Source organism: Amphibalanus amphitrite, unplaced genomic scaffold (assembly GCF_019059575.1).
Source record: "Amphibalanus amphitrite isolate SeventyFive unplaced genomic scaffold, NRLGWU_Aamphi_draft 000427F_arrow, whole genome shotgun sequence".
Taxonomy (NCBI): Eukaryota; Metazoa; Arthropoda; class Thecostraca; order Balanomorpha; family Balanidae; genus Amphibalanus; species Amphibalanus amphitrite.
The window spans coordinates 91,783-107,080 of record NW_024881921.1 but is presented as its reverse complement, the minus strand read 5'-3'; the positions used below and the strand labels follow the sequence as shown (position 1 = coordinate 107,080).

Below are 15,298 nucleotides of genomic sequence, written 5' to 3'. Positions count from 1 at the left end.
AGAGCCGCGATTTTGGCATCATCGTGTTCAGCTAGCTCAGGCGCATCGAGTGATATACTTTTTGTTCGGGTCAGGTCAACTTAGGGTGTTGACCTCAGGTCAAGGTCAGGTCAGCACCCCCAGGTCACGAAGTTGGTCGAAAGAGGTCATGTCGCATATCATTCGATTCGGCAGGTCTTCCTGAGTCCATTGGTGGCTTTCCCGACTCGCTAGCTCAATTTGATCGGGAGTTATTGAAGAAAAATGGTGACCCTTGTGACGTCACAAATGACGTCACGCAAGGGCAACAATGCAAATATGAGGCATAGAACCTTGGAAAGAGTGCATGAAATCATGATTTTATATGCTTGAGATAGTTTCAGATCATTCTCGGCGCCAAAATAACAATTTTCATATTTCCCCATTGACTTATAAGGGTTTAACGTATTAGTTCCTTATAGCTGATGATTTTTTAGGATTTCATCTTGTTCTCCACTCAATTCTGCGTAAGATGCCGGGTTCCGTGTCCACATAGCTTGAGCGTAACGAATGCAGCGACCGCAAACGTAAATCGAGGTCCCGAATTCCCTATTCCCCAGCACAGGCGGCGGCCGCTTTCTGGTCTGCGCAACATGGCGGCACCGTTGGACACCATTTGGCGGCCGATGCGCATTCCACATTATAGAGTTCAGTGCTCGGCACCAATAGCGCCGGGCCCTGGGGGACCGAACATGACCCGTCTTACTTGATTCCTGGCCCACGAAGCGGTAAGTGGCATTCCAAATAACGTCAAAAATCATGACGAAGTCATTGCAGCCATTTTTTAGGTTAAATAGATCAACCGGGGTCACGAGAGGTCATCAAAGATAAAATGTTGCCTATTTCAACATTAGAAAACAACGCATCACTCGGAAACCAATAGCACGATGGAAAAGCGCACTGCCTATTTGATAGCCCTTTCAGCGCTTGCTCCGGTATGCGGTAATGACCAAGGTCAACTTCCGATCATTAGCTTAGCCTACAGAGGCCAGAACTCCTAAAATAGCTTTAAACATTTTTAACTCGATTCCTCTCGACGAGAAGTGTCATTTTGAAAAGTTGGCCTCAGTTCAAGGTCATGAGCTGTCAGGTATTAGTCAGATGATGACCTCTTCCGGTTAGGTTATGACCTTTACCTGAGGTCAAATTACAGTTGATTCGACGCGTCTCGACGAGAGGAGTGCGATGCTGTCATTACAAATTTAACCCTCGCCCATGTAGGGGGGGTTGGTGCAACCCCCCCCCCCTGAGGTTTTTCTTAGCTACACGCCGAACCGTTTCAGATGCGTGCTCAAATTTTCAGTACCCTATGGGGCATCCGTTGCGCAACTTTTGGTATTTTTATTTTGTCAAGGTCATGTCAGGTCACGGAGTTATAACGTCATAAAGGGAACAACCTCCGGCCAGATTTACGCTAAATTGGAGATTGCTTCACATTGGTATAAATGCCGACTGACCTGACATTGACATGATGGATTGTTTTAGAATCATAACTGGCTGATTTGACATTGACACAATGTCCGTTGACCTTTTCAAGGTTACTAAAGGTCAAGGTCAGGTCAGTGACCTAGGTTGACCTGTAATGACTTCTTGCACCTGTATGCCTTTTCGGGGTATTTTGATGCCCTGAATTCGAATTTGCTATCCATTTCAGGCATCGTCGGTTGTTTCTTGTAGTTCATTTTGGGTCAGGGTCAGGTCAGTGACGTCACACGCCTGACGTGACCCAATGCACAAATGACCTTGCAGACTTCCGATGCTCCGATGCTTCCGAGGCTGTTGTGGACAGCGGTTGTGGGCTGATCCGAGTGCTGGAACGTGCTGGAACAATGGAAACCCACAGGTTGATAAGATCATGAATAAATACCTAGCTAGACAGTATAGACGATTGCCCAATCAAGCAAAGTTTGGTCACTCGCCAATGAAATGGCATTCACGGTAAAGTGCGTTTGAGTATAGGCAGCAATCAGCATGATCTGAAAGGTTTGTCGGTAATAGAAACAATGTTCGTTCTGAAAAATCGTATTAATAACTCATAAACTTATGAGATTAAGAAAGAAAATATTGTTATGGCTATCAGAGAAAAAAAAAACAAAAAGAGAAAAGAGGGGACAGAAAAACAAAGAAATGGTGCTGACCTTGGGGAGAAGGGGATGGGAAGAAGCCAGAAGGAGCAGGTGGAAGATGGACATAAAATATAGATTCAGCACCCGTCCCATTCTTTTGACAGAAGCCCAGTTTTCATGTCAATTGTCTCCGTATCTTCCTACATGAAATGAGTTTCCTGCCTTTGATTCAAGTGACTAAGAGAGCTCTTTAATGTGCAATCATGACTTATTTGAGACCAATTCTATTAGGTATCATTTTGGCGGAATTTATCGGAAAAGGCATCAAAGGCTATGCAAAACCCTTTCTAGAAGGTGTTTTTATCTATTTCAAGTAGGCCAGGAACGGTTAGCACTAGCGATTTTCCTGAAGTTTAATGTAGCTAAAAACAACGGAAACTTCATCCTGCAATAAAAAAGATGAAGTAATTATCATCTTTATTAATCACGAAGATAATCAAAAACTAAGGTTACTTTGGTACTTACCTTCTTTTGGCTAGGGTGAGGAGGTAGGTAGCTGGTACTTGATTCCGTCAGGCAGATCTTCTTTCAATCATTTTGCAGATGTTGACGCACGAATAACGGCTAAATTTATAGAATTACGAATGTCTTTAGAAAATAGCATTAACCTATGCCCAATTAAGTGCTAATTAGACCCTAAGACATGGAAAATACGCACTAGCATCAATCGCATCCACCAATGTAAATTGCCAAGGTCAAGTTTGTTTACATTCCAAGATGGCGGACGTGCTGCCCTCTGCAAAATCGCATCGCCCGCACGGAAAAGTTGACTGAACTTCAACTCTCTCGCATCCCGAAAAGATGTCGCTGCGGGCGATGCGAGCGAGAGGTGCGGGCGATGCTTGCGGGTGATCCGGGCGATGCGAGCCATGGATGAAGTATTTACTGGATTGGCAACTCTCCCTCGATTCGCGACCAAATATCGCAGTGCGCATGCGCCAACTTCAGATAGGACGCCGGTGTTTGGCGGCTATGCGTTCCAATGATGGGACGGGGTGGTTGGGTGGTTTTTGAGCAGTTTATCTTCGAAGTTCAACTGATAAAGGATAAAGGCACTGTTTTTCATAATCTTTATGAGTTGAGAAGGATTTAACTTTAACCCGCGCCCTGGTGGGGTCTGTTTATAACGCGACCTGGTGGGGGGGGGGCTATTTTTTGCCCCCCCTCGTATCTCCGAAACTACTGGACGGATCCGCAAAATTCAAACGGCGTTCGAAAGGCCTGTCAAATTTGTCGAGGGAAACCAAATTTCATTGACCTCGGGGTCACCGATGACGTCACAGGTCAGGTCAAAGATGAAATGTTTCACCGTTCACGGGTCATCTAGGGAATGCGCTATAACACCGAAGAAAACGCATTTTGTCGAGAATCAGCGATAGGGCGTCAGTTGCCTAGTACATATATTGCTATAAGAGGTCACTGACATTACCAGGTCAGGTCACAGGTCAGGTCACCAAGGGTCACAGGTCAGGTCACATGAGCCCAACTTTACTAGGGTTGTGTGATGCATGTTTTATGGCCAATTTTTCATTTCCAACTCAATGGTGTTGGTTATAAGACTATCAGGTACGACTTAGGTCACTTTCTGGTGAAGTTCAAGTCAAGGCCAGGTCAAGGTCAGGCCAAAAAAGGTCAAATTTTAAAGTTGATAGTTTTGCATAAAATGGGTATTGATTCGATGCAGCTCGTCACGGGGAGTCTAATGGTGGTCTTTGTTTTGCGCTACGAGGTCTAGAATTGCTAAAAATTGAGTTTGAAAATTTGACGTCATCAATTTTGAACAGTTTTTTCGCTGTAACTTGGCCAAAAAAAGAGGTATCGATCTCAAATTTGGTATGTAGATAGAAGGCGGTAAGGACTATCACATATATTCCGGTTTTTTCGAAATTCAAAAAACTTTTTGGATTTTTCGGCTATTATAATCAAAAAAATCTATTTTTTGATTTTTGGGGGTCAAAATCCAAAAAATTTAAAAATCCGAGATAGCAGTTTTGTAGCCCTGTCAATTCTACAGCTTTTATGTCTTTATCGTTTTTCTGTATTTGCAAAGCTATAGGCCTGACAGCTCTTCCCGCGAAACCCTTTTTTGGGTCGAAAACGGCAGAACATGACGTCACTCTGACGTCATTTCCGGCCAACCTATCATAGCCTTTGGAAAAATTTTTGGTCACAATGTGTAAAATTGATGTCCGGGAGGGTACTGAAAGTTTGGTGACGATCGGCGCAGCGGTTCTGGAGATATATCGAAAAGTCTGGAGGGGGGGGGGGCAAAAAATAGCCCCCCCCCCCACCAGGGCGCGGGTTAACACGGGGAGGGGCCGACGGGGAGGGGGGCGGGTCACTCAGGCGTCGCCGCGGCGAAAAGGCGTCGCCGCGGTTTTTTCGCGATTGATCGTATGGCGCTGGGGATAAAGAGCTGAAACTTGGAACACCAGGCCTTTGATTGAAGCCGGATCTTGTGAAATCAACCACATTTTCAGGTCGGGTCAGATCACTGACCTATGACGTCATACGTAAACCTCTGCCGTTCTGCACGGTCCTAAAATAGTTCAGTGCTGCAACTTCGCAACGCCCTCAGTGCCAGACGATTTTCACTGGAAGATGAAACTTAGCAGGGCTGCAGAGTCGATGGATTTTCGATGACTCCGACTCCCACTTCTACTCCCACTCCGGGCAGATCTGTCGACTCCGACCGACTTCAACTTCGACTCCGACTCTGCAGCCTTGCCAGTTGCCAGGTCTGCGGAGTCGATGGATTTTCGGCGGCTAGACTCCGGTTCGCAAAATCGACTCCGACTCCGGCCCCGGTCAGAACTGTCGACTCCGACCGACTCCGGACTCCGCAGCCCTGCTCCCAAGACCTCTTAACTTGTATATATTGGATTTTTCTTAAAGGGCACCTGAGGTCAGGTCGCTAACATGACCTCACCATTATAAGCCTCTATGTCATTGCGGGGAACTATGGAAACTGTTATTTTGGCGCCGGAAATGATCTCATCAAATCGAGTTAGCGAGTCGCAAAAGCCATCAATGGACTCAGGAAGACCATTGAATCGAATAATAGGTATGCAATACAACCTCCTTCAACCAACTTCGTGACCTTAGTGACTTTGATCTGACTGACCTTGACCTGAGGTCCACGACTCGAGTTGACCTTAGGTATCCATCCACCAAGCAAAGAATATAGCATTTGACGTGCTGAAGTAAGAAGAGCCCGTTAGTGCCGAAATCGCGGCTCCGAGATTATTTTATAGCGAAGTGATTTGTTTCTTTGTTTGTTTTGTTGGGTTAGGCCCTTTCGGTCTGACGAGACCAGTTCAGAGCCGGAACGATGATAGGCAGTGGCGGTGGGACAACTTCAATTAAGGGGAACTGCCGACTTTTGATCCCATTCTTTCCATGCAACGCCCATGGGGCTAATGTTAAAATGCCAAAATCAAAGGGGGTACGGTACTCCCCCCCCCCCGTTCCGCCGCCTTTGATGATTAGAATTAGGGGGAGACATTGGTCTTGGCAGGCACTCTAGTGAGTCGCCGCCCGCCGGGGCTGAGCCCGTCCGAATGGACGGGCCGACCAGCCTCCCAAGTAGGTACGGGGACCCGCAGTTGCTACTGTACACGAACCCCAACTCTAGCCGTCTGTCGTGTCCAGTAACAACCGATAATATTGATATCGACTGCCGATCCCTATACAAGAGCAGCTGAGGTTTTCTGTGCGTGCCCTCTGACAGCTATCTTTGTTCACTGTGAGGGTGCTGAGACAATTTACTCAGGGTCGCTGTACAGTAGCAACTAGCAACTGCGGGTCCCCGTACTCTCTGCACCCGGTTACGGGTGTGCTCTGGCGGAGCTGCCCGCATGGGATAAAGTTGCCCGTCCAGCCCGGATCAGGGGGTTGAGGCGTGGAGGAAAAGGATTTGACTATCCTGAGGATGGAAAACATGGAACAGTATGTTATCAAAAGATGGTGATGCGTGCATTTTACGCCGGCATAAGAGCTTGGCGACTGCGCATGCACGTCCTCTGCCGAGACAAAATGTCTTACCCCAATGGTCCGATTAATTCGTTGAGGACAAATATGGACTTACTGGACGTTCCTGACACCAGTATAACGCCTTTTGGGGCGACTAACGGAGCGAGCGAGAGGGTGGGCCTTGCACGTGCGAAATTGCAAGGGGGTACCTCCAACTGACTTGTGCACGGCACCCTACTAACTGGTCTCTAGCGATGTGCCAAATTTGGGCACAATCGGCCCAGCTGTTCTCGAGATCTGGAAGCGGCACCCTGCACGTGCGCACGTGCAAGATACGTCCCAACTGACTTGTGCACGGCACCCTACTAACCGGTCCCTAACCGTGTACCAAATTTGAGCGCAATCGGTCCAGCCGTTCCCGAGATCTGGAAACGACCCCTGCACGTGCGCACGTGCAGCAGCACCCCAACTCTGGCACATGTATATGCAGTGCCTAGTGGGTGCCTACCTACATGCCAACTTTCAGCGCAATCGGCCAAGTAGTTACCGAGATATTGCAACAATTACAAAATTGACACCTCTTCGTTTTGCACGTGGCACGTGCATAAGGGGTCACCCACATGCATCGGGAATAGTCCAGTACTTGGTAGAAGGAATGAAGCTACCCTACAAAAATTACCGCGTGTAAATCGGTCAAGTGGTTGCTGAGATATAAGCCTCGCAAAAGCGTGACCACGGCCGGCCGGCCGGCCGGCCGGCCGCTCATACAGGAAAGACTACGCTCGCTTCGCTCGCTCCGTGACCATAACTTCGTTTAAACGCACCGCACCCAGCCGTTCAATCCCTAAATTCGATTGATCTTGGCCCGCAGTTTACCACAGGGATTAGCGCCCAACCCTCCGCCGTCCTATCTCACCAAGCTTCACCACTCCGCCGCTAGGTGGCCAGCCGTGGTCGCTTACATCAAAGGCGCCGACGGAGAGTTGCCGATCCAGGAAATCTCTAATCCATGTGCGAGCGAGGCGTCAGGACGACGCGGGAAGACTGTCAGGGAGATACGATTTCCTGATGCGGGTAGTGCGAGAGATGCGTGCGATCGATGCGAGAGGAAACTAATGTATTTGAATAGGCTCTCGCATGCGATTTCCTGAACGCGGAAAGAGTCTGTTTCAGCCTTAAGTGAGAACAACAGGATAGGACAGGGCGAGCGGAACAACATTGCAGGACAGGGAGAACGGTCGAGCTGCCAGATTATCGGATTTACCGGACACGGTGAATTACGGCCAGTTGGTTTTAGGCCAAAATAATAGGATTTCTCTCGGATTACATTGCGAGTTTGTCGCATGCAGATTATGCTATATGACGGCATTCTCACCAAACGTGGAAAATATTCCAACATTATTCAAAGCTAGTGCGAGCCTCATGCCACTTAGCAAAGCTAAAGCAACTCAAGCGCAAAATCGTTCTGCAATCAACCCATCGCAAGCGCTTCAGATGATGGTAGATGACGATTCCAGACTAGATAAAAATGATACCACAGTTACATCAAAAGTCGCAGGCACGCCGTCCTATAACACACCTGCCGCACACTCATGATGAAAGAAGGAGAAAACAAAGCATCGAAGCTGCATTTTATTGCATCGACGTGGATAAGCAGTTGAGCACGACAGAAATTGGATTCACGGAGTCTCCTGGCCGACTCGCAAGTCGCAAGTGAATATCACTGCGACAAGATCCACACGGCAGAGAATGTTACGCGATACAAGAAGCATGAGGCGAAACGAAAAATATTGTTCAGGAATCGATCAAAACAGACGCAAAGCAAGAAGCCACATATTTTGATACAACCGTAACGAACCATCCAATGCATATTATGACCATCTATAAATATCATTGCGTATTATGTTGATTGCTCTCGTTTGTACTCCCGCCAAGGCACATTGCTTTTGATTCATGTTACATGCATTCACCTGAGCTCCGACATGGACTAGGTATCCGGTTAGATGTGAAAATACGAGTAAGCAAGAAATACGAGTAAGTAAGAAAGACGAGCCAGGAAGCATGATTTGATAGCATGAGTAGGAATACATGGGCAACCATCCAAGCTTATGTATGTAATAGCTGCTACTAATAGACATAGTCGATAACGCACGCGGTATATTATATCACTTATCACCTATCGATATATATATTTCAATAAATAATTACCTGGGATCGAACAACCTTTGTCGAGCTACCTCTCCTGGCCGACTCGCAAGTCGCAAGTGCATAAACCAGACTCGTCATGCACATTAGTTATGTAAAAATATCAGCCACCAATCACCGTGATGAGAAGCCTAATAACGAGCTAGTGGTAGTCTTTCCGAGCACAGTCCGGGCAAAATGTGCCGGAAAAACGATAATATGGAAACAAGTTTTTAGAAGCTATATAACTATTTGCATATTCTGCCAAATCTGATAAATATGCATCCATTATGCAAAATGCAATATGCATACATTTGTGCTGAGTGATTAAACGAGCATTGGTCAGCCAGGTACGAAAATAGGTCACTTTTATGCATTTTCATGCCTGATTATGGATAATCATTGTTATGCGGATCAGAAATATTATGACTGCTAATCAGTAAATATACACCTACCCACTAACACCCGAGTTCCTGCTGTAGGCAAAACGCCCATAACACTAGGCAAGAAATCGTACCGGCATGAATTACCCTGGCTCTTTACCCATGTGCATTAACACTATGCAAGCTTCTGAGAATCACTTAAGCCCTTTTACGAGACCCTTCTCTCTAACGCTCAGACCCCCCTCCCCCTCCCCCCCACAACCGTTCCTTTCACACATAAATCTTCAAATAAGCTAAGCTGAGCCCAAACACCACAAACGCCGCTCATCATTCCACATCTAAGCGCTGTGATAAATATCTACTAGGCCCCGAAGCTGCCTAGAAATGACAGCCGTCATTGGTCCCTAATGTCCTCAACACACACCCCCTCCCGTCAGCCGAACCCTGACTGACCCCTGGCGAACCCCCTCTCCCCCTCATTTGACGTCGTCCGGGTACCACTCTCCGAACCTCTGCAGCGCCCTCTCCCACTCTGCCATCTCGGCCCGCAGCGCCGCGCCGCGGCTCGGGTCCGGCTCGAACACCCGTTCCGTCTGCCGCAGAGGCTCCAGCTCGCTCCGGTCGCGCCACACGCCGGCCGCCAGCCCTGCCAGCATGGCCGCCCCGCGTACAGAGGTCTCCACATCGCGGGGCCGCTCCAGCCGCACCCCCAGCACGTCAGCGGCCATCTGACAGAGCGCGTCGTTGCGGGCCACGCCGCCCGAGACGCGAATGTGGCGCAGAGGGAAGGCGCACTCGGCGCGCATACTGTCGTACAGCTGACGTAGACGGAATGCAATCGCCTGGAGAATAGCTCGAGTCAGGTGCGCCCGGGAGCTCTCGGCTGATATCCCGATGAAGCCGGCCGCCGCCTTGAAGTCATTGACCGGCGCCGCTATTCCGGAGAAGGCCGGCACGAAGCGCACGCCGCCGGCGTCAGGGACGGACTCAGCCAGCGCGGCCGTGTCCTCCACGGCGTCATACAGGCCGATCCTCCGGCCCCAGAGCACGCTGGCGGCGGTGTCCCCGGCGGCTCCCTCGGCCATAAACACCACCTCCTCGCCCAGCTCCCAGGCCACCGCCGGGTAGAAGCCGCGTACCGACGTGTGTGGCCGCTCGCCCGTGTTGACATCCATGAACGATCCGGTGCCGAGCGTAACCGCCACGTCCCCGCGCTGCCAGCACTCTGCGCCGAACAGACTGGCGCTCTGGTCTCCGATCACACAGCTGATCTTCAGCGGGGCGCCCAGCACCTCCGGAGCCGTGATGCCAAAGTCGTACGTTGTAGAAACCACCTCGGGTAACATACTCGGCGGGGCGACGCCGAAGAGGAATCGTGGATAGCCGGACCACTGCATCAGGTATGGGTCGAAGAAGCCGGTGGCCGCTGCGTTAGTGCGGTCTGAGACGTGTAGTCTACCAGCGGTTAGGCGGTAGAGAAGGAATGTCTCCAGTGTGCCGAACAGCGCCCGACCGCGGCCAATGTCCTCGCGCAGGGCGGGTATGTTCTGCATACACCACAGCAGACGCATAGTTACCTGAGGGATACCGCGGGCGGCGAGGGTCAGCCCGGGAAGACGTCTAATGCAGTCAGCGACTGGCCAGAACGTAGACCGAGTCCGGTCGAAGCACTAGTCTTGTTAACTGTGACCTTTGAAGCTATGCGAAGCTTTCAAGTTTTCAGTGCAAAAGAATATTGAGCAGCATAAAGTGAAGCACCATGCGTCACACTAGCTACTAGCTAGCCAAAGCGAAGCATGGCAATCGGTAAACTATGGCTACATAGTGCACCACACCCTACCTTGAATACCTTCCAAGCAAAAAGGTCATCAAGTACGGTCCATGTTACTCATACTGACGAGCTACCAAACCAGCGCCAGAGTGCAGCATCCTGACAAAACTCGCTTGCCTGCGATCTTGTCGAAGCAAGAGTGTCTGAACTGTGTGTTCACCAAACATAATACACGGTCAGTTTCTTACCTGAGCGTTCATCAGCCGGAGCACACTGACGGCCTGGAGGCGCGGGTTGCCGGTGACCTTGTGGAGCAGCCAGCAGACGTGAGCCGGGACGCGGAACATCAGAGAACTGCAAAACAGGCGGACAGTGAAGGGGTGAGAGTGACCGAGAAAAAAGTACAGACAAAGGCATTGGCATGCAGGCAAACCTGCTCGTTCCAAAGCAAGAGTGATTGAGCACCATCGATAGAAATTAGAATGGGGCTAACTGGTAGGTGACTTACTTCGTTTCGCATTTTACACCGGTTTTTGCGTTATTGAGCACAGCACACTATCATGCTCCATTGTCTACCGTGCAGCTAATGCACTCTCAAAAAGAAAAAGTACAAGAACGAAGCAGATTCAATGCGAACATATATTTGGGAAACCCCAAGTACGCCATTTAGCTATCGCCACTACACTAGCGCCCTCGTCCCGTGTTGATACAGCAATGTGGGCGATCAACACCAGCTCCCGTGTCCACTCACGCATTCCACGCCTTGACAAGGCCGCTGGCTCGCCGGTCGCTCCAGCAGACCACGTTGTGGTAGCAGCGGCCCGTGTCCCGACTCCACGTGGTAAACGACGACCGCTGGGTGCTGATCCCGAGCGTGGTCACCTGGTGAAATGTCGCGAAGGTCATTCAGCCGGTAAGGATGCGAGGCTTGTTGAGAATCGACTCACTTGGACGAGATTTGCAGAACAATATGGGAAAGAGATGAGAGAAAAAGGTGAGAGGCAGAACGAGGGAAGAGCGAGATATACAGAAAATAAATATATGTCAATCTGAATGGATGTACGTATCGTCATAAAATCAGCATTAGAAGTGCACATGTTATATTTCACTTTCTTTTTCAGTCACCTATGCGCATCAGCAACATCAATGTACATTTCTGGGGCAGTGCAGAAATAATCCAGCAAAGACGGCGGTAAACTAAGGCGACATCACACCACACACAACCCCCACAACCCACCTGTTGCAGTGTGAGACCCGCGTCAGCGACAGCGCCCTTGATGACCTCGCAGACCGCCTCGAACAGCTGATCGGGGTCGATCTCCACGTGTTCCGGTACGGGGTAGAGCAGCTGGACGGGCCGCCGGCAGACGCCGCGCACCTCCAGCCGCCGGTCCAGCACCACACAGCGTACGGAGGTGGTGCCCACGTCCAGCGCGGCCACGAACGGACCGCAGTGGGCGTCAGGCTGAGCCGAGCGGCTGGTTGGATTTGGGCTGTCTGCTGTTCCACCAGTCCCGCCGTCGGGAGTGTTTTCCGACCGTTCTGCAGTCGATTCACCATCATTACTGGCGTTTCCGCTTCCCAGTTCACACATGACTTCACTCTCATCGACACTGTCACTGCGTCTGTCTGTTCTCCCGTCGGTCATGGCACCACCCCCGACGTTCTGCGTCTCACTGGATTCTACCGTCGTTCTCAGTCGACCCTCGGACGGCCCCTCTGACCCTGAGTGGGTGTCTGGCTGGCCAGAGGCACGCGCTCGCCGTCTGACATCCATGGCGGGCCTGGCGGGTGGTCACCGCGTCCCGCCGGCCACCCGCGGCGACGAGGGACGAGACGGGCCTGAGGACAGAACGCTGCGGTCACCAAAACGCGGCTAGTTCGCACGAATCATAACAGTCGTGGGTGGCGCTGTCCTCAGAGTGTTTACGAAAATTGGATGGCGGTGAACAGACAGGGAGCATTGAAAGAAACTTAGAACCTTGAAAGAAACCACACATTGAAAGAAAATGGACAACGCAAAATAGTTTTTAGGTTTTTAGGTTGTTTTTTTTTTTTTAGGTATCTGCATGCGCAGAAAATAGCATATGGCATATACCTTATATCTGACCTGTCGTAGCCTGAACAGTTCAGCCAGCACCGCACCGCAAACCACCACTTTCACCGCAGACCACCCACTGCCCAATTGTCTGTAACACGAACCGGCGCCGCGCGCCCCGTCCTCACAGATGACCAATAATAATCTCCGACTGCTGCTGTGTGTCAGAGGCGAGCACAGGGCCGGTCCGGGGGAGGTCACTTGGCACCATACCCCTCCACGAGCCTTCCGCCCACTCCCAACCACGACCTCTTAATGGCACCCTGTCGGTCTGACTCGGTCCACCGCTGTGCTCGCAGTTCTGTCGCTGAGAGGCGATCGACGCGGCGTATCGGGCCCATCTTGATAGCAACGCTTCCGACGACCCGTCTGCCCTGCCGCGAGGGTCGGCAGATTGGACCGGGCTAACGTGTGTGAGGGCGGTGACGGGCGTCTCCCGGGCGCGCAGGGCAGGGCAGACGCTCGGCGTGGTGTGACACCGAGAGCCTCTTGACGGCTATCGCTGTCTCCTTTAATCCCCGTGGCGCCACCTCGGCAGTGCAGATAGCGCCGTTGAGGCCACTCCGCTGTGTCGATATGTGCTCCAGATTAGTGACGGCACAAGGCTAACCCGCGCCCTGCTGAGGGGGGGGGGGCCTTATAAGGAGCAAATATCTATTACAAAAAGATGGTTAGATGTGTTCGCTATTTTTGACACACCACATCATATTTCCACGCTCGTTTTGGAAATTAGCGGACTGGACGCTAAGGTCGGGTCACCAGGTCCCTTACTCTGGCCGAATCTATACGTTTTCTTCAAAGGCCTCGGCCGAGGGAGGGAGACCTGGTGGTGCCCCCTCCCCCACCGTTTCGCCCCTGATTAAGCTAAAACTTCGCGGAAAAACCGAACGTGTGCACCGTTACCCAGTGTTAAGTTGCGGTCGTGCCGGTCCCGTAGCTCAGTCAGTAGCGCGTTGGACGTCATGTAGTGATAGCACACATCCCGGCTGCAAAAGTCCAAGGCTCGAGGCACGACGGGCGCTCGATGTTTAGAAGCTTCATGACGGGTATGGGTTGCTGTTGGTGGCAGGCCGTAGCCAGCCAAGGCCAGTGGGGGGCCCAGCCGTGCGGTGTGCACAGCTTTGTGCGTAGGTTAGCTTCACTTCAGGCTCTAAATTCTGCCGTAGACTAGGAATCGCGTGATCGGAAGGTAGGGGCATGGCTGACACAACAATGAACAAACTCTGCTTAGAGAGGGTTCTGTCATCGTGAATCCTTCCATTCAAAAGGCTCAGACTTACTTTACAAATAAAAAAAGCTACAAGACACAGCAACTGGTAGCCTCTTTTAAGGTCTTGGCCCAGTTTGTCCCCTATTGAGGTCAGGTCAAAGGCACAAATATAAAGATTCAGTTCTTGGTGAAAAGCTTCACCAAAAATGGAATTGCTGAGCCACAAATTTGGCAACATCATGCTTGTTATGCTCATGCATGTTGAATGCTATACTCTTTTGTTAAGGAAAGGTCAACCTAGTGTTGACCTCAGGTCAAAGAAGTGGTCACTAAATTTGCCAAGGGGTAAAATTGCATGTGTACGGGGACCCGCAGTTGCTACTGTACACGAACCCTTACTCTAGCCATCTGTCCTGTCCAGTAACAACCGATAACATTGATATCGACTGTCGGTCCCTGTACAAGAGCAGCTGAGGTTTTCTGTGCATGCCCTCTGACAGCTTATCGTTGTTCCCTGTGAGAGTGCTGGGACAATTTACTCAGGGTCGCTGTACAGTAGCAACTGCGGGTCCCCGTACCTAGGTACTAGGTAGGTATTCAGGGCTGCAGAGTCGAAGTCAGAGTTGACCAGAGTCAACATTAACAGTTCTGACCAGAGTTGGAGTTGGAGTCAATTTTGGTCTTTACTCTTTGAAAGCCAGAGCCGAGGGGATCAGAGTTACCAAAAACCCATCGACTCCACACTCCGCAGCTTGGTCAGGTCTGTGGAGTTTGGAGTTGTTCAGAGTTGACAGTTCTGCCTGAAATCAGAGTCAGTTGGTTTTGGGAAGCTGGAGTCACAGAAAATTCATCGACTCCACTGCCCTGGTCCTATTCATCAGGTCTTGAGGAATCTTATTAAGCATCAGCATCAGGTCGCTAGGGGACCTTCGTGTTTCGTAATATTGTTTCAAAGTACATCACTTTAAGTTAATATGGGAGATATGCTCAAACAAAGAGCTCAAATCAAAATGGACTTCAGCAAAGAACATACCACAGTAGAGTCACCTGATTGTGATGGCTGCAAGCAATGAAACTGAAACGGGTGCTGGCCAGTGGCCGTTGACTAGTTTAGAAAGTAACGACCATGACCTTGTTAGTTTTAATTAAACAATACAGCTTCGAACTTTTTAAGGGGATCAACCTTTAGGTACCTATGTACGATTTTTTCACGTTAAAACGTTGAAATTAATTGTAACATTACCTATCCGCCTGCAAAATTTACAGGGAAGTGAGATTGTTTGTTTACTTTCTCCACTGCTCTGTTAATGCCGCAGCTGCGCAGGAAATGTACGATGCTCTGTAATAAACTGCAGACATAAGTTACATTTGAGCTACATTTTAGGTAAATGCTTTATTGTACTTCTTACAAAGTCTCTGCGGCACGAAAAACTTGCATCCACTTCTTCACAAGGCAAAATAACCTATCGGATAGGAAAAAATCGACAGCTGATTTCGAAAGCACTGATTTGAGACTTGAGTTGTAGCGATGATTTA

The 15,298-nt window shown here is 50.0% G+C and overlaps 1 protein-coding gene across 3 annotated transcripts; it reads right to left on the bottom strand.

Moving 5' to 3' along the window:
• Positions 1 to 7,735: 7,735 nt before the first annotated feature.
• LOC122391233 (putative glycerol kinase 5) lies at positions 7,736 to 15,034 on the bottom strand. Of its 3 annotated transcripts, none has more exons than XM_043384973.1 (5): positions 15,006 to 15,034; positions 11,692 to 12,296; positions 11,206 to 11,336; positions 10,703 to 10,808; positions 7,736 to 10,260 (listed from the first exon to the last, which is right to left on the bottom strand). In XM_043384973.1, exons 2-5 carry the CDS (start codon positions 12,229 to 12,231, stop codon positions 9,160 to 9,162), a joined length of 1,878 nt encoding a protein of 625 aa, XP_043240908.1. In that variant the 5' UTR covers positions 12,232 to 12,296; positions 15,006 to 15,034; the 3' UTR covers positions 7,736 to 9,159. The 3 variants fall into 3 exon arrangements, with proteins under 3 accessions (XP_043240908.1, XP_043240909.1, XP_043240907.1); XM_043384974.1 differs by lacking the exon at positions 15,006 to 15,034 and adding an exon at positions 12,553 to 13,021; XM_043384972.1 differs by lacking the exon at positions 15,006 to 15,034 and adding an exon at positions 12,565 to 12,800.
• Positions 15,035 to 15,298: the final 264 nt, after the last annotated feature.